General features: G+C 45.3%; 1 protein-coding gene and 1 long non-coding RNA gene across 9 annotated transcripts in view; one reads left to right on the top strand and one right to left on the bottom strand.

The window, feature by feature from the left end:
• The window catches only part of Pip4k2a (phosphatidylinositol-5-phosphate 4-kinase type 2 alpha), a 150439-nt gene that overhangs the window by 72654 nt on the left and 54756 nt on the right, over positions 1-23029 (top strand). For 4 of the 8 annotated variants that reach the window (XM_004859922.3, XM_087207234.1, XM_087207233.1 and 1 more), the window contains exons 2-3: positions 19090-19187; positions 20374-20470. In XM_004859922.3, the coding sequence (XP_004859979.1) occupies positions 19090-19187; positions 20374-20470 (195 nt within the window). Of the gene's footprint in view, positions 1-13223; positions 13311-19089; positions 19188-20373; positions 20471-20592; positions 22615-23029 lie in introns of those variants that run through there. The other 4 variants (XM_087207235.1, XM_087207236.1, XM_087207237.1 and 1 more) reach the window with 4 other exon arrangements.
• Positions 1958-13040, bottom strand: LOC110344900 (uncharacterized). Its single transcript, XR_002387839.2, has 3 exons — positions 9247-13040; positions 3034-3163; positions 1958-2717 (listed from the first exon to the last, which is right to left on the bottom strand). It is a non-coding gene; the product is annotated as an uncharacterized LOC110344900 (long non-coding RNA).

Genomic DNA, 23029 nt, shown 5'->3' with positions numbered 1-23029 from the left:
TGTGTTTTGAGCATATTGCGATCAGCTTCTGAATGTGGCATTGAAGGACTCAGCCCCTCCAGATCTCTGATGCCACCCCCTCTGGATTTCACTCCTTCTGTCCCTCTCCGCCTGGCACCTTCTGCCTGCTGGAGGGCGAGCACTGCACCCCTCACCCCTGACCCGAGGAGCACACGAGCCACAGCCTGACCTGGACGATGAGCCTAATGTTAGCTCCTTTCTCCTTACTAGCAGCTGTGGCATGGATTTTTTTCCATGAAAGAATTTTTGTTACTGCGAGGGGGTAAAATAAAAAGAGCAGAGAACTGTATAGATCTACAAAAAGTGGGTATTTTACTTGGAGGTTTTGTGTTTAAGTAGTTACCATCAACCCCTTAGGCAATTTTCCTCTGGCTACTTTTAAGTAGTTGAGCAGGTTTTTCTCTTTTTAAAATTTGCATCCATTTTATTTATGTGTGTATAAACAAGAGGCAGTTGAGAGCCGTGGCTGAGAGCCCAGGGTCTGGAGTTACAGAGACAGATCTGGATCAGACTGTGCCATGCGGAGTCGTTTTTGTTTGTTTTTTTTGTTTTTTGGTACCGGGGATCGAACTCGGGTCCTTGCGCTTGAGCAGCAGGCAGCGGAACCACTGAGCTAAATCCCCGGCCCTGCCATATGGAATCTTGATGACCTTGAGCCTGTAGCTGGACCACTGCTCTCCCCACCTGTCTTATCTGTACAGGAATGAGTGTAACTGAAAGCAATCAGAAGTTACCTGATACATAGTAAGCCCTAAATAAATGGTGGCCATGGTGCTGGTATTCTTATTGTCAGTTTTTAGAAATACTGAATGCTGAGGATAGAAACCAAAGAATACAAAACAAAGTGTAAAACTGAACTTCTTTCAGAAGTAAAGTTTTTTCTCTCTCTTGATTGGGAATTATTCCTAAAACTTGATAATGTGTAAGAGTCAAGAATCTTTTGGGGGCTGGAGATGCACTTCCTTAGTAGGGCACTTGCCTCATGTGTATAAGGCTGTGGTTCAGTCCCTAGTACTGGAAAAAAATTTATGCCCTGCCCCCCACCAACTTTTACTTCAAAGTAAGCTTTGAATATTTATTCACTCACTCATTCAGTCAGTCAACATTGAGCATGGAGCTGAGCTAAGGGCCCGGCATGTGGGTATTTTACACCTGAGTTGCACGCTTCCAGCTCATGGAATAAGACAGATAATAATGCTTATCCCAGTGGTACATGCGAGAAATATTCCAGTTAATTGTATATAAAATGCATTATATGGCACAAAAACTGCAAATTGAGCCAAGGCCAAGTTGTCAGCTTCAGTAAGCACAGTGCACGTTACTAGGGAGAGAAGCGATGGTGTATGTACTGTGCTGAAAATACCATTTTGTTTTTATTTTTCATTTTGAAATAACTTCGGGTGTCTAAAAATAACATAGAACCACCATATGCTCTTCATGCAGAAGTTAACGTCTTGTATAACCAGCAGTGTGGGTCGGGGTGATGTCTGCCCTGTGCACTGCGAAGTTAGAGCCGGCTTGGGGTGCCTAAATGAAACACCATGGCCTGGGTGGCTTAGACCATGTTGGTTCTCTCACCGTTCTGGGGACTGGAAAGCCCAAGACCAAGATTCTGGTAAGGGCTCTCTTTCTGGCTTGCAAATGGGGACCTTCTGGTTAGGCTTGCACAGCCCCTCACATGGTACGGTTTGTCCCTACGTAGGGTATGGGGAGAGGGGTGAAGGACCAAGCTCTACAGTGTCTCCTCTTATAAGGACACTAATCCCATTGGATAAGCGCCCCACCCTCACAGCTTCATTTAATCCTGATTACCTCCTAAAGGCTCCCTCTCCAGGTACGGTCACATTGCAGGTTAGGGTTTCAGCATATTTGAGGAGACTCCAAACCCTAAGCCCATTAACAGTTACAACCCTTTATTATCATTATTTACAAACAGGTGAACTTTAAAAATTATTTGGAAGAAGGGTGGCTGTTACAGCAAAGAAACTTTCTATTGACTGTCAGTCCGAAGCGAGACATCACGTCCTGTGCCACGCTAGTGTACTGCGCACTCAGCGTGCTGCTTTCTGGGCAGGGTGCACTCCGTGCGTGGCTCCTCATCGGAGAGAAGCTGCTGTTTTCCTTCCCGCCGACCTCCCTTGTGCCCGTTTCCACCTTACCATCTGTTAGTATTTGCTGGTGTAAGAGGAGCGAGGCAGGTGATGTGTCCAGTCCTGCCTGAGTCTGCTGGGGTGGACGCCAGACCCCAGGTGCAGCCACCGACCAGGGAAGCCTCGTGCTTCACGAGCTCCCCTCTCTGAGGTGTAGGAGGTTGGGGTGCCTGAAACTAGGACTCATGGAAACAGGGGTTTTTTTCCCTCCTCCTCTGTGGCTCATTGTAGTGTTTTGCTGATAATCATGAATTTGCTAATGTCCAAAAACAGAACAGTAGGGCCATTGCTATAAAGCGAGCAAACTTGACAGTTCATTCTTTCTAGAAGCTGCTGACTGGCTGGCTTCACAGTGACAAGGGAAAGCAGCTTTCATTGCCAAATCTCCATTGTGTATGTCATGAGATTCGTTTCTGTCCACTTAATCTTTAGCAGTCGTGGTACTTCTACATCTGAATAGCTGCAAAGTGGGGCATTTGAAATCTATAACTTCACAACCCATAATAAACACAGGCAGACTCAACTTCAGCGCTATGTGCCCTCGAGCTAGAAGAGAGCATGTAAACCACATAAAGAAACTGCCACTGTCACCATCGGGGCACCGTAAGTCAGTGTGAACGTTAGAAACAGGCAGGGGAATGGCGGGGTGTCGCTGGCAGCGTCACACCGGACACGAAGGCTGTGGGCAGCCTGCTCTCGTAGGTATGCGTGCTTCAGCGAGGAGCTGCTGAGCATACACAGCGCCCTGCCCTGCGGGTGGGTGATCCAGTCAGCGAGACCCCGGGCCGGTTCTGAAAACCAGCTAGCACCTTTCCCTTGCCCATCATCTAGTGAAAGTTAAGTATTTTTTTTTTAATCTTACCTTGAAAGAAATTTTTTAGAAGAGGCCCCCCCTGCCCTGTAGAATGGAGCACATTTATCGTCATAAGTAACTATGAGCTCTCTTGACTGTGGTTACTTCTGAAGAGCAATGATGTTCTCCGTAGGGTGTTCTGAAAGAAAACAGGGAGACTGAATTAACTGATCAACAAATGAGTAACAGTGCCACTTCCTGGAGCTGTGTGGGGCTAGACCCATCCATCTCCTTGGCCGAAGAGGTGAAGCGCTTACTGTGATGGGCGTACTTACCATAGACAGCGTAGCCTTCGCTTGGGATATGCGATTTGTAATTTAAGTTTATCTTCAGGTGTTTAATTAGTCTGCTATTTAAAAGTAATACAGCTTTTTTTTAAGGATAATGTGTTTTATAGCTAACTTGGTTGATAGATTGCTTCCCTTAAAATAAAAAATGTTGATCTCATCTTAACAACTTGCACCAGTTGATGTACTGCCACAGCTGTCTTAGAATAATCATAGGTCTTGGAAAGATTTTATGCATCCACATTTTTTGAAGAATGAATGTAAACATTAAACCACGTGTAAGCAACACCTTAAGTAAAACATGCTGTTGATAGCTATTATCTTTTTCATTTTCGAGATTTCAATAGTGTATGGTGAATCTAAAGGTGACTATATTAAAGCTGAATACATCCTTTAGTGTCATTAATTTGAGCCTCTCTGATAAGTCTTCTGATTTCATTGGCTGTCAACAGGCCAGATAGGAGTAAAGAGAGGAAGTTGTTATTGTAGTTAATAGGGAGAGCTCCTGGTTCCTTTCTGTACAGTAACACTTTCGCATTTAGATGCCGTGGCCCCCTGGCTGAAGGGTCCAAGGAGTGAGAAGTGACAGGAGATTAAGAAAAGGCAATGCAGCTCGAGGTTTGTTTGCAGTGATAGAGATAAGGGAAGTGCAGGGGGATCCAGGAGAATAGCCACAGCCTGCAGGCAGGACGTCAGGCTTGGCTTTCTGGTGAATGGGCTGGGAGGAAGACAGGGCCTGACATCTTCTGGGCCAGGCCTTGCTCCTCCAGGCTGTCTTGTCACCTGCTGTCCCACGGGGCCCTGCCTCCTCAGCAGGAGAAAAGCGAACAAGATGCGCATTCCTCATTCCACCCGAGCCCTGCCTCAGCCATAGGAGGCAGCGAGTTAGGCCCAGCCACGGTGATTCACAGTGCAGTGCTCCCAGCATTTAGGGCACCATTTTTCTGCGGCTTTTCTGGCACTGTGAATGGTGAGAAGGGTTCAGAATATTATAAAGATGATTTAAATAATGGATGTGAAAATGTAAAATGCTATTTAAATGTAAAATGCTAGGTAAGTGTGCAAAAACAAACATCTTCCTCAAGAATCACTGTGGTAGTAGTGACTGGTAAATATTTTAGTTCATTTATTTTTATGCAAGTAAACTAATGCTGATAAGTCTTTTGCATTTAACCAGGCCAAACTTTGTTTCTTGGTAAATAGGAATTTAATCATTGGCACTTTAACTTTTGGTTTTCTGAGAGATCAGTGAGTATTAGAAAGAATTGCTGGATACAATAGTAAAGTCTCCTTTACAGTCTATAAGTAGACCAATTAGTTAAATTCATTCCACAGTTCACTCATAGTTTGTTCCTGAGGATGAACCGAAGTGTACAAAGGTGAACAGATCGATTCCCTACCTTTAAAGTGCTTATACACTGGTAGAGGAAAGAGACATCTGTAGGCCAACTTTTCTCTCATTATAAAAAATTTTGTTTTACCTTGCTGCTTCTGTTCTTACATTCTCCATGGACTGTCTTTACATAGGAACCGTTAGAGTTCTCCGTAACTGCTGTCGCTGAACATCATAGGGCTTCTTAAATTCACACGGGCACAGCCCTTATATAGTTAGATGCAGCAATGAGAAACATAATTTACCGTGGATCGCAGCAAGTTTTTACAAAGCCCCAATAAATGGCTTTCGTTATCTTTATACAAGTGCAACTTAAAGTATTTCTTAGATTTCACATCCTTGGTGAGCAAGGAAAGGCAATGCTGTCACGTTGGGTTGCCTGGAGTTTGTGTGAAACAAACATTCTTAAGAAAATATCAAGGAAACATCAAGTATTTAAAACCTGCATCATGTACTGCGTAACCTTTGAGAGACCACTTGGTGCAGTTGTGTGCTTTTCCTGAGAATGTATTTGTACATAGTCTGCCCTTTATTCTGATGAAAATGCTCAGCCTTAGATGATTGCAAAGACAGCAGCAAAAGATGGTTGAATTATTATGACAAAAGAAAAGTTCAGATATTTTGTAATAGCCAAGAGAATAGTTCCCTGTTCAAACTTTTAAAGGGTTCCAAGTTTAGAATCCAGTGGGAACTGCCTGGGTAAACTCTAAGTGGATTGCATCCTGAACTCGTGTTCTTAGCATATGGACAATGAGAAATTAATGTCAGTTGATCTGATTAGGAATTAGAATTCGCTGTCATCTAATCTCTGGTTTATTTCGCTCTTTTGTGTTTGTAGTTGACAGAATGTATAGAATGTTGTGGGAGAAGTGAGGAGGGGAGAAAATTATTTATGCAAAACTCATGCAATGATGAGTGCTCTTTTTCCTAAAATAATGAATACAAACAGTAGCATTTTTGTTGTTTTGACGATTTATGAATGGGAGTATTTGTGGATGGAAGATATATGTTAATTGCCATGACATGTTTTTGAAAATTAATGAATCATGAAACTGAGTATTTTTTTTACCAGTTTAACAGAAGTGACTTATGTTTAACTTACAAAGCACTTCAGTACTTTCATGAGTGTACAGCATCTAAGGGTTAAAATAACCTATTTTTTAAAAAGCAGTTGGTAAAGCTAGTAGTTATTTTAAGCCATTACCCCCCCCCATATTTTGCATCAAAACATAAAAGTAATTTCTCTCTCAATGAAAAGGTGACTCTGCAGTTCAGGATGATGATAAAAGCATAGATGTGCTAAAACCTGAGCTGAGAAAGCCTTTATAATAACTTAGTGAAAAGGATGGCGTATCCTCAGTTTTCAGAAATGTTTTCAGTGTCAAAAGAAAATTATGTAAGAAATGCAGTCTGGTATGCCTTATAAACAATGTGCTCTTATTCTGAATACAGTAGCTTTGGAATCTTGTTTGCTAAACAGTTACTTCTTTTTTAGACAAAACTTGAGTTGCTTCTTGGCTTTCTTTTCTTTATTTACACATGCTTGAAATAGTAGGCTAAAGAATTCAACTCACCAGGAAAACACGACTAATTCAGCATATCAGAAAAGCTCTGAACCAGAAGATTTAGCCTAAAATTTCTAAACAGCCTATATTTTAGAAACTGAGGGAGGAGAAATTAACATAGGAAATTGAGATTGGAAACTAAAAGTCCTGTTAATCCCATGCAGCCAGGTGTTGTTGTTTGGGGATTTTTTTGGTTTGAGGCATTGGACCAAGCGCCTGTGCCACTGAGCTTTACCCAGCCCTTGATACCCATTTATACCCAGACTCTGGAAGTCTCAGCCCTCTCCTGGATGCACCCTCCCATCCACCCTTGAAGGGCATTTGTCGGGACTCTTGTGAGATGTCCTGGGAATGCATGGCTCACAGAGGTGACCATGTGACAACTACTTCAGGGCTCTGAGGTCCAGGTGGAAGGGAAGCTGAAGTGGAGTCAGACCTCAGGGTTCAGTGTGGATGCGAGGTTGGTATGAGCACTGGGCTCATCCAGCTCTACCTCAATGCTTGTGACCTGGGAAGGGCCACTTACCTTCTTGGCAGAGTTATTTAACTGTATTTTTCATCTGTTCAGTGAGATTAATCTTACTTCAGTGTTGTGAGGGGAAAAAACAGGTCTGTGTGAAAGGTTTTTGACTGATGTGAAATGCTGATGTTGCTGAGCAAGATGTGGGAGTGCACACTTATAACCCCAGCCCTCCCTCAGGAATCTGCGGCTGGAGGATCGCTGCGAGTTCAAGGCCAGCCCGGGCCACATAATGAGACCCTGTCTCAAAAAGCCAACGGTGATGTTGCTGTGACTGGGGTGCTGTGTACTAGACCTGCCACACAGCATGAACACTGTGGGGTCGCTTTCTGTCAGGTTGCCCGCCTGGTGCCCAGAGGAAGAGGTGACTGCATCAGAATTGCCTGGCGACTTTACCTCTTTATTCCCCCAAACCCACAACCAAGTATCCTGTTCCCAGCCCAGGTGCGGTACGTGGGTAAAGATGCCTGTGCTGTGAAAAATCTCCCTCAGTACAGTACACGCCAATGTTTTTCAAATCATCTACCAAGCTCTGTGTGTGTGTGTGGTCTGAGCATACTGCACTAATGTGTATTGTGGGTTATACATTATATTCATATATAAATATTAATGTTGTATATCTTTTATAACCTAAGTACTAAAAAGGTCAGATTATTTTTTAAGTAATTTAACACTAAAATATATCTTGCCTTCAACAAGTAAATTCTTTAGGTGACAGCAGTGTAATTCACTTTTTGGCTCTTTTGAAAATTTTGTTTTAATAGTGACTTTTTTAAAGGACTCGCTCTGAATTCTTCACATTTTAATGGCTTTCATTGCTGAGAAATACACATCACCACAGTTTATCATGCCACATGGAAGAACAGCAACACTGGCCACGTTTGGTAAATCATCCTGCTCTTCTACGCCCCTCCCACCAACTGACAGAGGTTTCAGTTAACTTTGAGAGTCAAATTCCATTTTCCCTTAAAATTTCAGAACCATTGGGAGATTTTGGCATTTTTAAACTTTTAAACAAAGGTGTTCAAAAGCCATTAACATGTGGATTGAAACCTGGCCATATGCTGATTGGCTGGAGCATTCTAGTTCCCTTTTCTTGAGTCTGCTGATGCGAGTTTCCTTATATGACACAGCCCCATTGTATCTGGCAATAAGATCACAAAAGTGGAAACATTTTCAAACATCTGGGGTTTTTTTTACTGTTCTCTTTTTAAAGCTTTGGTTTCTCTTGAAAAGCAGCTACTTTCTTACTTTGTGTAGATTTTCACCTTTATTCCAAAATGAGGCCGAGGCGTGTTTGTATTTTTGCTGCTGGGGAGCATACCGCTAACACCTCTGACCCCGCCAGGGCTTAACAATCTCTAAAGGAAACCATGATTCATCTCTTCAATCATACTACTTTTTGAAGGACTTGTGCTTTGCTTGCTTTCCTCTCAACCACACACACTCATTCTTAAAATATGGCAAATAATTTAGCAGATATCAGAGCAGAGAAGTCTTCAATCATTTTACTTTGATGCAGTTATAAAGCAAACCCCCCGCCCCGCCTGTACAGTTGAGCCTATGCAGTGTCGTGTATCTGCCATTGGTATTTATGAACAAAAGATTCACGTGGATTTGATGTGTTGCTTTTTCTGCACTCGCAAGCATTTTTACCTTGGTAGGAATAACAAGTATTTCTCTAGTGGCATTTTTTTTTTTTTTTTAGTCTTTTGGTATTAATGGAACATAACAAAAAGCTTCTGTACATTAGTCATGAAATTAGTAACATTCTGTGCAACACTAAGTGTGCTAGTCTGGTACTGTGTTATGTTAAAACATCCTTGAAAACACTGCAGATGTTTGTCTCCAGGCCCTGAATGCTTCATTTTTATTTCCCATTTTGGTAGCTCCGTACCCTTCCTCAGCTATCCCTCGAGGCACAGTATACACTTTGGGGAAGCTTCTTATTAATTAACAGCAGCAAAATGCACGGAAGCCCAGGTTTTAAGCAAAGACTTCTAATTTTTCAGTTTTTTAACAATTCTCATCACATCTGATGAAAGGATCGCCGCCCTGCCCTCGGTGCTGGGACTGTGGAGAGGGAGGCAGAAGGGCCCAGCTCAGGCCGGTCCCGCTTACCTCTGCTTGTGTTTTTAGTGGTAGCTTCAGCCTGTGGTTTCTTCACAGGCATCTTGTAAGTACTTGTTTGTTTTGTGAGATTCATTTGCTTAGTTCAAACCAGATGGCATGATCTGTGAATCCCCTTACCTGGGCACACGTCAGCCTCTGCTGGCTGCGGTACCGGGTCAAGATGGCGTACAGGGCACAGGCGTCAGCCCCGCACGCCTTGGGACCCCTGCTGTCCCTCAGGATGCCTCACCGCAGCTTCCCTGGGGACTGATGAGGGCAGGTGTCAAACCACGCCATGTGAAGGTCACCCTTTTAGATGCAGAGTAGAGGTAGACATTCTCTTACCTCCTCCAGAGAGCAGGCGCGTGGTTTGGAGACTGTCACCGTACAGCTAGCCGTGTTGCGCCCGTGTCAGAGGCTCCCGTGCGCTTTGGTTTCTCTCTCTGCCGTTGTTATGAACGATGGTGTGGTAAACATCATTGATAAACAGTGTGGAACAGATGTGATCAAGTGTTCACTGACAGGTGAGCCTCACCCCCAAGCCCACTCCTCAGCTTTGTCTGGGCTTTGGGTGCGTTTCATTGAGAAGGGCCTGCATGTGTAACCTCTGTAAAACAAAGCAAAACAAAGGTAGTGCAGGGTGTGTAGTGGGCAGGGCACATGCTCAGCACGTGTGAGGCCCTGAGTTCAGTCCTCAGTGCCCACAACAGAAGCACATAGACACGTCTCTATCTGGCTTTTTCACTCTGCACTGTTTCTCAGAGCACTTTCCTTATTAGTTCATGCAGATTGGCGAAGTTTGCCCTGGTGCTTGCTTCGTGCTTCTGGATGATGTGTGTGCTGTTATTTATGAGCCTGCCGACTTTAGGCATCATCTCTTGGCTTTGTGCCTTGACGGATGATGCTGTAGCTCACCTGCACCTTGCCTGCATCTCCTCTTCTCTTCTCCACTCATCCTCCTTTTCAGTTAAAGGAATACAGAGCTTTTGGTTGAAATAACATCACTGACCTTGCTGTGGCTCAGTTATCTTTAGCACTTTGTGAAGTATTGAATTCAGTGATTTAGGATTGCAGGGTTAAACATCACCGAAAATAGCAGCTGCCTGCACCTCTCGCCTGCTCAAGGCTCCTCGGCTGCCTGGTGGCACTGCTGTCCACGCAGGCTGCACACGGAATGATGCTCTGGAAGACACAGGGCACTGGTGTCCGCTGGGCTCTGCTGAGAAGGCGGCTGGGCAGCAGCTGCCTCAGTGTAGAGCCTGAGGGCAGAGTTCCTCGTTGTCCCGAGGGAGTGGCCCAGGCCACAGTGTGAGGCAGCAGAGCAGGGTGTGGTTAGGCGCAGGCCCAGGGCTGGAGGGCAGACTTCATTTACCCCTGTGCCCAGCCACAGCCCGGGGCAGTCCGCCCTGGGCCTGGGTCTCTCGGGCTCAGCCCCATCTCCGTGCTTAGCAGCGGGCCACTCCCACCCTGTGCTCTGCCTTCACCACAGCAGTGGATCGGCCCAAGTCAGTGGCCTCAGGTGGCCTCGAGCATTTAGCTGGGAGCCGCTTCTCCTCTTCTGTTGGTTAATAAGCTACTTATTTTCTGCCTTTTAAAGATTCTTTGACATTCTCTCCTCTGCTGCTGCTATCTGCTTTGCAGTTGTCCTCATTGTGGTTATTTTTCTTCTTTATTCCTCTCTCTCCTTTCCACTGTTGTCATCCTCTGGAAGGGAAGGAGGTAAAAACTCGGACAGTTCATCACTCAGAGCTGCACAGGCCGCAAGGTGGTGACCTTCCTCACATGGTTCTCTCAGGACAGATCCTGGTCAGGGAACAGCTGCCCTTCCGCTCTCTGCACGGAGAGAGCAACAGAAGTGCAAGCACAGAGAACCAGGAGTTAGCGCTGCCCTCCGGGAAACTTACTGTACGTCCTGACCACAGAGTCTTCTGAATCCTTTTTTAAAGTGTTGACCTAGTGTGCTCAACCCTTCTCCGTCGGTCGCACAGGTTTTATTACTGATTCGTTCGAGTGATTGCCTTTCTAAGTGCATGGCCGTCCCGCCTCAGTGTTTGAACAGATGTGGCGCTCTGGGACGCCAGGGCTACAGCTGTGTGACATAAAATCTCCATCCCGTGTTCTCCGCAGCCAGACCCTGCAACGGTTGTAAGAGTTAAGGCCCCAGCCAGCACTGCTGTGGGCACATGTTCCAGTGCCAGAGGGTGGCATGCTCCCCTCCGACAGACCTCTTGGGCGCGATCATTTAAGGTGCCCTTGCCACAGGATGTATGTAAAGACTTTCGAAAGTAGCAAATGTTCCTGGCATATTAGATATCTGACAAAAAGTAAGATCTGCTCCTTTGAAACTTCCAAGATCAGTGTTTAGAGTGCTGCATAATCACTAGCATTCATGCCACCCAGGTGGACTGTTCATTTGACATCCACTGAGTGTGGTAGACTGTGTTTTGATGTCTGCAGTCACAAATGCTTTCAGAAACCTAAGCTCCCTGGCTTTTAGGGTTGACAGGAGGGACCGCAGAGGTGAGCTGGCCTTGAGATCCACTGGCCCCAGGATTTAAATGATGTCATCTCACGTGGCTCTTGTCTCTCTCGGTCCATCTTTTCTGAGTGTCAGTCAGCCCCGATACATTCTGGAGTAGGCTTGCTTCTGAGAGCTGAAGGTTCGCTTGCAGGCAGCTGCAGGCATATTCGCTTAACTTAGCCTCCCTTTTATGTTTCCCTGTATCAGCCTCAGAGAGGGACTAGGAGCATGGGGTTCTTGGTTAGAACGTGCTGCAGTGGAGCTTCCCTTCCCACCTCTGTCCCTGCTCTGCCACATGCTTACCAATGAATGGCCTTGAAGAGGCCCTCCGCGTCTTCTGGGAATCAGGAGAATCTCTGTGGAGACCCATTAGGCGACTCATTGGTGTTTGTGGCACCAGAGTCCAGTGTGGCTGAAACCCTGGCACGAGCAAAGCCGTCCAGGCCCCAGGCTGGAGGGTGTGGTGGGAACAGTGCCCGGCGGGGGCTCGCACCCTCTGCCACTCAGCCCTGACCAGTGACGCCAGGCCAGGTTCCAGGTCATCCTTCCCCTTTCTAAAAGAAGCCAGCCCTTCAAATGTGTGTGTAAATTTTCTCAAGTCTGAAGAGATTGGTGATTCAGGCATTTTCTAAATCACTGTCTGGACCAAGGAGATCTCTTCTCCAGCTCCTTTTCGAAGTACAGAGTGAGAACAGGTGCACCTTTGCTTGGGGTCCTTCCGAAAGGGCCACATTGTAAACACTTGTTTTCATTGGCACAGTCTCTCGTGGACCTTTAAAACGCTTTCTGACGGCGAATGCAGTTTCGCGTCAGGTTCTGTGGCTTCCAGGAGGTAGAATTTTAACACACCTCTGATCTTTGGGCTGAGGTTGGCAGGGACCAGCCGGTGACGCCCGTCCATCCCAGACCCGATGGGGCACAGACCCCACACCAGCGGAGTGGGATCCATCCGTGCCTGTGTTGTAAAGTGAAGTAAGATCTGGAGCCAGAGTTTAAATATTTCTGCTGACATTTTGATTTCAGCCAGGTAGCCGTTAATCCAAAGACTGACTTACTATTCTTGTTCAGCAGAAATAATCCCCTTCAGTGTATTAATTTAGGTGTGTGAGTTCACAGGTCCTGGAAAGGCAGACTTTTTGTGCCTTCGTTGACCTCTATATGCGCTTTGCTCTGAGAACAGTTTGGTTTGGCTTGTCAGAATAAAGCATTTGTTTTCTAGATATTAGAATGTGGCTGACATACATTTCAGGAGATGCTTTTAATTACAGTATACTTGAATCTTTTATTCTGTCTTATCTGCAAACACAAAGACATTAACGTTTCCAAAATGATCTTTGAAAATAAATGAATGTGGAAAGAGACACTGTAGAAAATTGACCTCTTGCCCCAAGACAAATAAAAATACATTTCACAAACATTTGCAAGCTGCCTGGTTTTTTCCCCCCTCTGTAATTGACTCTAATTTGCTCTGCCTGTCCCTCTGAAACCTCAGAACTTTCAAATTGCTCTTCCTCTTGCAGCATAAGTTATAATGATAGCCACTTCGCTCCGAGTGTGGGCTACAGGCTTGAGTCATCCTGAGGCTTGGTTTTTTAAAGTTCATTACTTCAACCAATATTCACTAAAGGTTATAAAAATTATTTCCAAATGATGCTCCAGTTAATGGATATCTCCCCATATTCAGAATTAGAAACTACAATGACTATCAAATAATAAAAATTACTAAAAATCTTTAGGTAACTCCCCTGCCCCCAAAATTTGCTGAGAAAGTTGGTAGGAAAAAGTGAGAGAAAATTTTGCTTGTTTTTTAGGGTGTTGTGATTACTGCCACTAGACGTAAGAAACACGGACTTTAGTACCTACATGGTGATGTGTCCCCATTTCACAGGTAAACAAAACACCAGGATTCTTTAGTTCCCACCCTCCAGGTACCAAAGGGTGTGGTCATGTGCATTACGCCTGACGTGGGTGATCCTTCGTCAGCCAGGCAAGTGCCTTGGCTGCTGTGTGCTGTTACAAACCTCAGCGCTGTTGCCTCTCCTGCTGCTCTGTTCCCATGGATCCCTCCCCTCCTCCCCAGAAACAGTGAGGACGGCCCTGGACAAGAGCATGGGGAGGGAATGTGCAATCCTGGCTGCATTTGTAGGTCACACCATGGAAAGTATTTTCTTAGAAACGAGCCTGAGGTCATTTTGCATAAGCTAGGGGAGGAATCAGTGACAGTTTCTGTGCAGGGCTCTGCTGGTGGGGGACAGGGACAGAATAAGCTGGAACTTCAGCTGCGATTCATTACCAGACCCTGCCAGTACTCCTGTCTCCCAGTAGCCTAACTTGAGTGTTCTGCTACTTCACTTCCTAAAGTGAATGAACCCCAGGTCAGAAAATGTTTAGAGTAAATGATTTAGTGGGAAGAATCCCTGTAATGTTATCAACTGTAGGTCACAGAGGAAGTTTGAGTTTTCTTTGGATGAGTTGAAGTGCAAAGCATCTATTTTCAGATACTGAAAATAGAGATTATGGAAGTGGTGGGAGATTTCTAACAGTAGTGGTGAACTCACATCACGTTTTTTATTATGAAGTCTAGGTTCTTTTGTAGAAGACAGGAGTAACCAAAATTCTGGTAAAGTATAGGGAATCTGGTGTGGTGTATTTATTATTTTATTTCCCTAGGAAATGAAAGTCAAAATGGTATCCAAAATAGCGATCATGTGGAGTTGTACCTCACAGTGCTTCTTCTTTTCGGCCCTTACTGACCCTGAAGCCTAAGTGCTTATTCTGCTCCTCTTTGTCACTGTGCAGTCTCCCACTTTATTTTCATCACTGGATTGCTGTCCTAGTTATGCGCACATGTTTAAATGGTAGAATGTTGTTTGTGTCTTGAGAGTCTGGGGAGGAATGAATGGGCTTCTCAAGACCATCCCTGCTCTGCTCTCTTGCACCTGTCCTGGATGGACGGCCTGGCAAAAACAGCTCTGTGCCCTCCGATGGCCTTCTCATGGGCCGGGGCTTTGGCTCAGTGGCACCCACCTGCCTCGCAAGCACAAGGTCCTGAGTTTGATCCCCGGTACCCCTCCCCACCCCCACCCCCGCCAAAAAAAAGACAGAGCCTTGCTCTGCAGCCCAGGCTGGGCTCAGGTACAGACTTGGCCACCGCCCCTGGCTTCCTTGGATGGTCTTCAGATACAGCAGTGTAGTCCACAGCTGCCCACACTGGCTGCTTCCTATTTTAGCTCAGTGAGTCATAATTGGTAGAGAATTTGCCTTTACTATAATCAGATTAAATATCTCAGTGTCCCCTCTCCATGTGAGAGGTTTTTCTGGTTCTGATTGCACATTCTTGGTTGAATGAAAACCAGCTGCTAATTATGTATTAGTCTGAGAACACAGTGTTTAGGGTGAATGTATCTGAATTAATTGTCATTAATAGTGCCTTGTAATTTATGAGCATATTCTTTGCCTGACTTAAGAATCAGATAAATTAATGAGGTTTAGTTTTTAAGTGTCACAGCATGAAGTGGCTGTGTAGGGACACCTCTGTATGGCTTAATTTCACTACCGTGACCAGTGGGGTCTCTCTTATTTATTCCTTGTCCAGTAGCATTTATTATTCCCATTTTTTTGCAGCTTAATAGCAACCTCTGTTTTCCTGCCAGTATGAATTCAGTCTCACATCTGCAGGAGTTGATACTGACTGCATTCAGCAGATCTAACCCACAAAAAATAAAAACAAACCTACATTTTGCAGCATTGGAGGTAACTTGCCTGTGATGTAAATTTGAATGTCATGATGAGAAAAGGAATAGATATACCTATGGGCTATGTAGTATTTTGAAAGGAAAGGCCCATAAATTTTACTGTGTTTTGTGGGGTTTTTTTCATTAAGGAAAACTCAGGTAATTGTCTCTAAGAAATAATTACCTTGGAAATTGATTTTGCATCCTTCAAGGATACGGTTTCTGATTCATTAAGATTTCAGTGGAGCTTTTTTCCCCTTTTTTTGAAGTAACAAGGAAACGTTGGAGGAATGGTATCTGGTTCGTGTTACGGGCCCTTCCAAATTTAGATTGTGCTGTTGAAACCACAGCTGGTCTATTCAATTAAACATGCTTTTACTGTTTAATTACTACAAAAAAAAAAGAGAAATCCTTTCAACACAATGAAGCATAAATTGCAGGTAGCTGCTCATAGGAACTTGCCGTGACTCCAAACCTCACAGGCTGGCGGGGATTTGAAAGGGCCTTAGGCTCAGCCCACCCCGCTGTCCGAGTTTTGTTTCTGAGGCCACTGAAGCGAGTTGTCTGAGAAAGGCTGAAGGTGAGGCTGGATCCCAGGTAAGGCTCCACCCCTCGGCGTCTTACCTGGCCTCAGCAGGCCTCGGAGTCCTTATCGGAAAGTGGGGATAATAACAGTCCCCACTCTATGGGGCTGTAAAGATCAGATAAGATACTGTGTCCAGGGTGTTTGACATGGCTCTTGGCACATGCCCAGCGAGGATTAGCAGTGAGGCTGAAGCCAAGTATTGGGTGAGTGAAGTCAGAGCAGGCCCAAGACCTCAGGGTCTCTCACCTCCCCCGCCCTCCACATGCCCTCCTTCACTGTCGAATCACCATACAGTCGGGGGCCCTGGTGTACTTTGTATGAAACCTCTGTGCCAGCTCTCCCGCCCCTCTTCGGCCTTCTTTCTATTGATGTTGACAACAAAGCTTTATTGTGTCATCTGTTGGGCCTAGCGCGTCAGCCTCCGTGCCCAGTGGCTAGGCTGAGAGGCCGTGCTGAACCGCACCTGTGTGCTGCGGGTGCCTGGCACTGCTTACCCAGGAACACAGGGTCTCCCGGGGCGCAGAGACACCCAGCAGACAGCCTTTGGGCACGCGGGGTTTCCAATACATTCACAGACTGGTGTGAGCCACGTAGGGGCGTGACTGTGACTTTCAGCATAAATGGAGGATACAAATGTGTTTGCAAGAGTGTTCTGACAACAGTTAACTAGTTCACGGCTCTAATGTGATATTGCCCTTTTGTTGTAAGAACTCATTAAATATTTGCAACCTGAAAGAGTGGTCTGTGTGCCCTGAATAATATAACCAGTCCTTTCAGTTTGTTTAGCTAACCTAATAAAATTTTAATAAACTCCAAAACCACTTTTATCTCCATAAAGACAATTTGAATTTTATAACGTCTTATTCCTAAGGGGGAAGTGTATTGTTCTTTCCTTCAAAATAGTAATGGTTAACGTAAATCTTTTCCTGTCATGATTATATAGCCTACTGAAATTTATGTGTGTTCCAAATGTAAGTATCTATAAACACAGACAAAAAGTACTAATGCTTTGTTTAAAGAAAACCAATAATAAGTATAAACTGATGATACATTGTTGCTAATTTTGCTGCCCGTTTAGGGATGGGCTGTTTACAATGGTTGGACTACATAGAATGCCGACCTAATAAAGTTTTCTCAAACTGGAGACTTTGAAAGTCAAGAATTTAGTTCTGAAATCTGTAAGTTCACAATCAAGAGCCCTATGTGAAATATGGAACTTAGCAAATGAGATTAATTCAGTCTTATTAAGATGGTAGCTCATTGCTATTATCTACATCGGCTCATGAATTTGAACTAGAAACAGGTGATACCTCAGCTTGTGCATGGCACAGTAAGAGGCTACAGGAGATTGCTACCCAGGGAATTAAATGCCTTCCAGTTATCAAGCAGTGCTAAAGTTGATAATTTCATTAAAACTGATAAATGGCTGCTCACTCTCACACACAACAAAATAAAGCACCCCACTGAATAAAGTAATACAGGAGCTCATGGGTACACTGTCGGAAAAAGCATTGACTCCTAACTTGAAGCCTCTTTTAAGTGGTAGCTCCTCTGTTCACGAAGCATTCAGCATTAAATCTCGCAAGTCACCTGGGGGAAGAGGTTGGCCGGTTGGAGAAAGCCAAGGGAAATGTGAAGCTATTGTGAACGAGGCGCTGTTTGGAAGAGAGAGAGAGTAGCCATGAAACAGCCCCCATAACTCAGCACCAAGCTGTCACTCATCACAGGCACAGCTGTACCAGGGTGTTCATTATCTTCAGGCTGTGGTCTAGTCTGAGATTCTCTTCCAGCTTCAGCCCCGTGTGTATGGAAACCAAGGTGTGAGTGTAGTTAGCTCTCATTTATCATCTCATCCTGGTTCTTGTCTTCTCTACTAAGGAGGACCAAACATTCCTTGCTCTTGGGCAGTCTGATTTATGAAGACAGGACTTGGAGAGTAGCTGAAGAGCAGGACTCCTTCCCGGATGTGTGTAGGACACACGGCACAGCTGTCCTCCCCCAGAGCCCTTCCCACACCCTGGCCAGTGCATCCCACCCCGCATTCCAAGGCGCCCTGCCTGGACCTCAGCATTGCTTCCCGCTGCTTTGTATCTGACTCTTGTATCTGAACATCTTTCCCCAGCAACAGGGGTGGAAACACCTCATAGTCAGGGCCAGTGTTTTATACCAGCTTGACAACCACCAGGTCCCTTTGGCCTCACTGCACAAAGGAAGGTGGCTTGGAGATCTCCTTTTTTTGAGACTGGGTCTCACTGTGTAGCCCAGGCTGGTCTAGAACTCATCACAATCCTCCTGGCTTGGCTTCCCCAGTGCTGGGATTACAGGTGTGCACCACCAAGCCCGGCTTCCTTTGCCTAAATATGAACCCAGCAGTATATGAAAAATTCTGCTCATCAAGGAATTCATTTGTTGTTGTTGCTGTTGTTGTTATTTCTTTGCTGATTTTTGTTTTTGCTTTTTGGAGCTGAGAATCCTTAAAAGCTCCTTCTGTTCTGCTAGAAGTACAAATGTTTAAAGTGGATTTTATTGCTAGCATCAAGGGAGGTATATCGCTTGGAAACCAAAATGCAAAGACAGTTAACCAAGAGAAGGGTCAGAGTTTTCAATGTCATGTGTCCAGAAGCAAACCTGCCATTCACACGAAGGTAAACTAAACCTGAATTCTACACTTGGCCTCTGGAACCACTTCTTTGCTTTTGTTCTTAACCCCATCCAACCCAGATCCCTCCTGTGCAGTCCCAGGGCCCAGTGACTTCCTTCTTCCCCACTGGAGGGTCCTCTCTTGGTACGGCCCCACCCAGCATTTGTTTTTCTTCTTAGTTCCTGCAAGATAGGTAGAGACCACAAGAATCTTGATGTTGTTGAGTGGCCAAATGTGTAAATCATGTCTGTTAATCAGTAAGTCATGTCCATTAATTCAACAAATATTTACATCAAGATTTGAAATCCCTCTTGCACAGATAGCATTTTCTTTACAGAGAGAAGTTGTCTTGGAAACGAAATCAGTAGAGCTGTGGGTGGAGGATCTGGAGGGGAAGTGGGTGGAAGACACGAAGGAGAGCAGGGACCTCAGCAGTTGACCCCAGCGTTCCTCCTTCCCCACTACCATCCAGCAGCCTAGAGGCCCCACGCCAGAAGGGGGAGTCGGAACTGTCGTGGGAGCTTCGAGCCACTTGGTAAAGTCCAACGAGGGAGTGAGGAAGGTGGGATGAGAGTTCAGGAGAGGAGTGAGGAAAGGGGTACTGGGCAGGCAGCAGACTCCTTCGTCCACTAAGTTTTCTTTGCAAGTATCTGTTCAAGCCGGGCCCTTCCCACCTAGGTTGTAATGATTTTTTATGTTTTTCTAGATCAATGAACTGAGCCATGTTCAAATCCCTGTCATGTTGATGCCAGATGACTTCAAAGCCTATTCAAAGATAAAGGTGGACAATCACCTTTTTAACAAGTAAGTAACCTTTTGTAGGACCGCCATGGCTGCTAAGAGATGAGTTTTGTGAATTTCTATAATCACATCATTTTTTCAATGGGTGGGAGTAAAGTTTTGCTGATGGAGTTGATCCTGTGATAATCAACCATCTGTCATTTACAGAGAAGCAGCAGCAGGCCCTCTGAGATAACATCCTTTTGCCATACGGCATATTGTTCTCCATGAATATCCTATACATTAAAAGTGATAGTCTCATAACAATTTAAATTTTTAAAGCTGTAAATTGCTTGGAGTTCTGAGCACAAAACTTTGTAAATGCTGGCTTTTTGAGCAGAAATGACTACATTACAGAAAAATAATGAATTAAGGTACATTTTAATAAAAATAACTGGATGCCGTGTTGTGCCCTCCGGTTACCCTTCGAGTGTCATCTTAGACATCAGATCAAGCACCTGCTGCACCTTAGACAGTTCTGGGGGTTTGAGCTACAGTGAGGTAGCGACACAGCCCTGCCCTCCGTGGGCTCACAGTCGGCCCATGGTTGAACACTGGGCACGGACACAATGACTGCAATTTGGGGTACAGAGTACACTGAAAGAAGTGTGTGATTTATAGATTTGGTTCTGTGGGATCAGAAACGGGGAAGCAGTTCTGAATGAGGAGGTAAGACTCGGAGAAATCCCTCCTGCATGAGGACCAGTTATGACATTTATTTTTGTTTTGTTTGTTTGTGGGATCCTGGGGGTGGAACTCAAGTGTTCTCCGTGCGTTTCTTAGCAGGGCCATTGTCCTAATGTGAAGCTGGCTGCTCGTTTTTCCCACAGTACTGTGCAGAGGTTGAGATTTTGAGGGACTCTTCTCTGAATTTAGAAGGTTGCTTTCTTGACTTCACTCCGTGGAGACAGCGCAGTGTCGGGCCCACCTCTGGGCCTGCTCTGTCACTTCCTCACTGTCCTGCGTCTCTCTATTCGGTCTGCTCCCCCCTAGCTGTTCCTCCACCTCTCCTTCCCTGGGGATTGCTGTCACGTGTGGGCTGGATTCTGGGGTCACACAGCCCAAGAGCATGTGACAGAAGGACAGTGCGGCCCTTCTGTGAAGCCTCCCGTGCCTCGGTGGGCAGCAGGCAGAGCTGGGTGGGGGCACAGCTGAGCCTGGGTAACCTTTCCATCTGCCTGAGCTTTATTCCACGTTGTGATCCTTCCAGAGAAAACATGCCGAGCCATTTCAAGTTCAAGGAGTACTGCCCGATGGTTTTCCGGAATCTGAGAGAGAGGTTTGGAATCGATGACCAAGATTTCCAGGTGAGTTGCTTTTGTAATTCGCTTCAAATGGCACATTGGTTTTGTCAGGCCTTCTGCCCTATAAAACAGGGTCCGTGCTTTTGTCACCACAAGTAATTATGTACTAGTCCTTTTCTTGTCAGAAGTTCTCAGTGCTCTTTTTCAAGTTAAGAGTACCTGCGTCAGGAGCCTCTGCTGTATGAGTTCAGTGGAGAAAAGAAGTCACCGTCCTCTCCAGCTGCCAGCTCCTACCTGGAGAGCTGCCGCCCTGCTCCGGGACCTTGTGTGTCTCAGCTTGTGCAGTGTGTATTGAATTTGCATTTATTTGTGCACATTCCCCTTAGGAATCTCAAGATGGTTTTCTTGTTGACTTGCTGCTCTTCAGTGGGCAGACTCTGACTCCTGCTTTTTGTCACTTTTGTCAGAGGGCACTTTGTGCCCTGCAGCAATGGACCTGGGAGTGGCCTCCCGTCCTGGGCGGGACTCTGCAGAGCCAGCATCTTCCTCGGGGCTCAGCTCCTCCCATGTCTGGGTGCCCATTGTTGCTTCTCTCCCCCTGCCTGTACTTGCCTGGTTACAATTTCAACTTTGATAGGTTTCAACTTTTGAAATATCTGCTAATCCCTGTTCACTTTCCCAAGAAAGGACCTGAGGTTTATTACTTGAGCTTCACATAGTGAGGTCAGATCCATAAATGCCAAGAGTCTTTTTAAAAGTAGAAGTCTAAATAGGACACACATGTGTAAATACTGAGTAGTTTCTTTGGTGTGAAAAACTAAAAGTGTAAATAAGGATCAAAATATATAAGTGATACGGTGAAATAGGAAGAAAAGGTCTAAAGGAGTAGGGGAAATGGGAGGTGTAGGGGAAAGGAAAGAAGGAAAAAGGAAAAACATGGAAACAAAGTCTTTGTAAATAGGGAAAGGTGGAGGGGGTGAAGGAATGGCAGGGGAATGGGGAAAAAATAAGAACCAAGATGCATCATGTAAAGGTACAAGATCCTAATGATGAATGTGACTGTACTGTATACCTAAAGTGTACCAATAAACTAAATGGAAAAAATAAAATAAAAGTAGAAGTCTAAGTACTGACTTCTTTTAAAACTTTTCAAACCTAGGAAACACTTCCTGTCATTTTCCCTAAATTTAAAATCTGAATTTATCCCATGGTAAACACCACATTGCCAGCCTGGGTGACCTCATAAGTGAAAACTTGGAACAACTTACCCTATCTTTTGCCTTAAAAAATCGAGTCCAGAGGCACACCATGCTGTGTCGGTACACTTTCCTGAAGATTCCGCTCTGCTCCCACCTCATCCCTTGTTGAAGGTTTCTAAGAATTTCTCACATACTTGTGCAGGCTTGAGCTGTTGTCAGGCTGGCCAGCCTCCCGGTGAGACTCCTACACTTAGAGCAAGGTTGCAGTCTCCACCAATGGGCAGGATTCGGGCCCAGTTTGTTCTTGAAATTATGCTGGAGCTGACATGCGCATTGGGCTTAGTCAGAAAGGTAGAAGTTAGACCACAGTTACAAGCTGGAGATCTGCTGTTGAAGTTTTAAAGGATAATTGTTGGAACTGTGGAAAGGGTTTGTCTGAAATAAAAAGGGACAACTCAGTATGATTTTAGAGGTGTCACTACATTTAAAGAGGCTGTGTAAAAATGAAGTAGGTACTTGAAAAGGAATTATCAACAGGTGACTTTGACATCTGGGAAATCGCCTCTGCCTGACTCTTGGAGCAAACAAAAGTGTGTTCTTCCTCTGTCTCCATCTTTTCCGGAAGGAAGGAAGCAAGCAAGCTAGCTAGGAAGGAAGCTAGGAAGCTAACTAGGAAAGTGCCCTGGTGCTTGGCCGAAACTCGCTCTCAAGAGTGTTCTGCAGTCTTGTTAGGTTCCTTGAATCAAGTTCGTACTTTTTTTCTTACCGGTGCTTCTGTTAGAGAGATCTAAAATGGTCCCGTTACAGGCTGCATTCTGCACTGCACCAGGGAGAAGTCGTTTTTAAACAAAACCATGTAAGTGGCTATTTGAGTAAGTGCAGATTGCTGAGTGCAAACTTTGAAGGGCGGTGAGGTGAGCGGTGGATGATTCACAAGTAACTAATTGTCTGTTAAGCTCCGCCCGCCTGGCACAGGAGGGAGAGATCAGCCTCATGGAGTCAGCCCGTGTGAGTGTAATCATCCTTTCCTCTGCTCTGCCTGCTGCTTTTGGCATTTAAATTGCTGCTTTCTCTTTGATGACTATGTTTCTATTTTTTTTTCTTAAAGTCGGAGTTGAGAGTAACTTTAGTGAACCAGAGATGTACTTTTCCTTCCTCCCCAGTCCCGTGTTCCTTTCCCAGTGTCTCAACTTCCTTAAAACAAAGCTCAGCAGGGGCATGGCCACCAAGCTTCAGGTGGAGGCGGGCTGGAAGTGTGGGCTGAACTACTTGGTTTGGGAGGAAGGATGGCAGGCGTGACGGCTGTGGCTTTGGTGGTGAAGGCTCAGGAGGCCGAGACAAGAGGGGTCTGTCTTGTCGGTGCCACAGGACACCAGACAGCTCCCAGGGGTCTCATTTCCCCACCGGAAGCCTGCTGGCGAGC

Source organism: Heterocephalus glaber, unplaced genomic scaffold (genome assembly GCF_053883595.1).
Source record: "Heterocephalus glaber isolate CG9 unplaced genomic scaffold, H.glaber_assembly_v1.0 deba00000768, whole genome shotgun sequence".
NCBI lineage: Eukaryota > Metazoa > Chordata > Mammalia > Rodentia > Bathyergidae > Heterocephalus > Heterocephalus glaber.
This window is presented reverse-complemented; position numbering and strand designations above follow the sequence as displayed.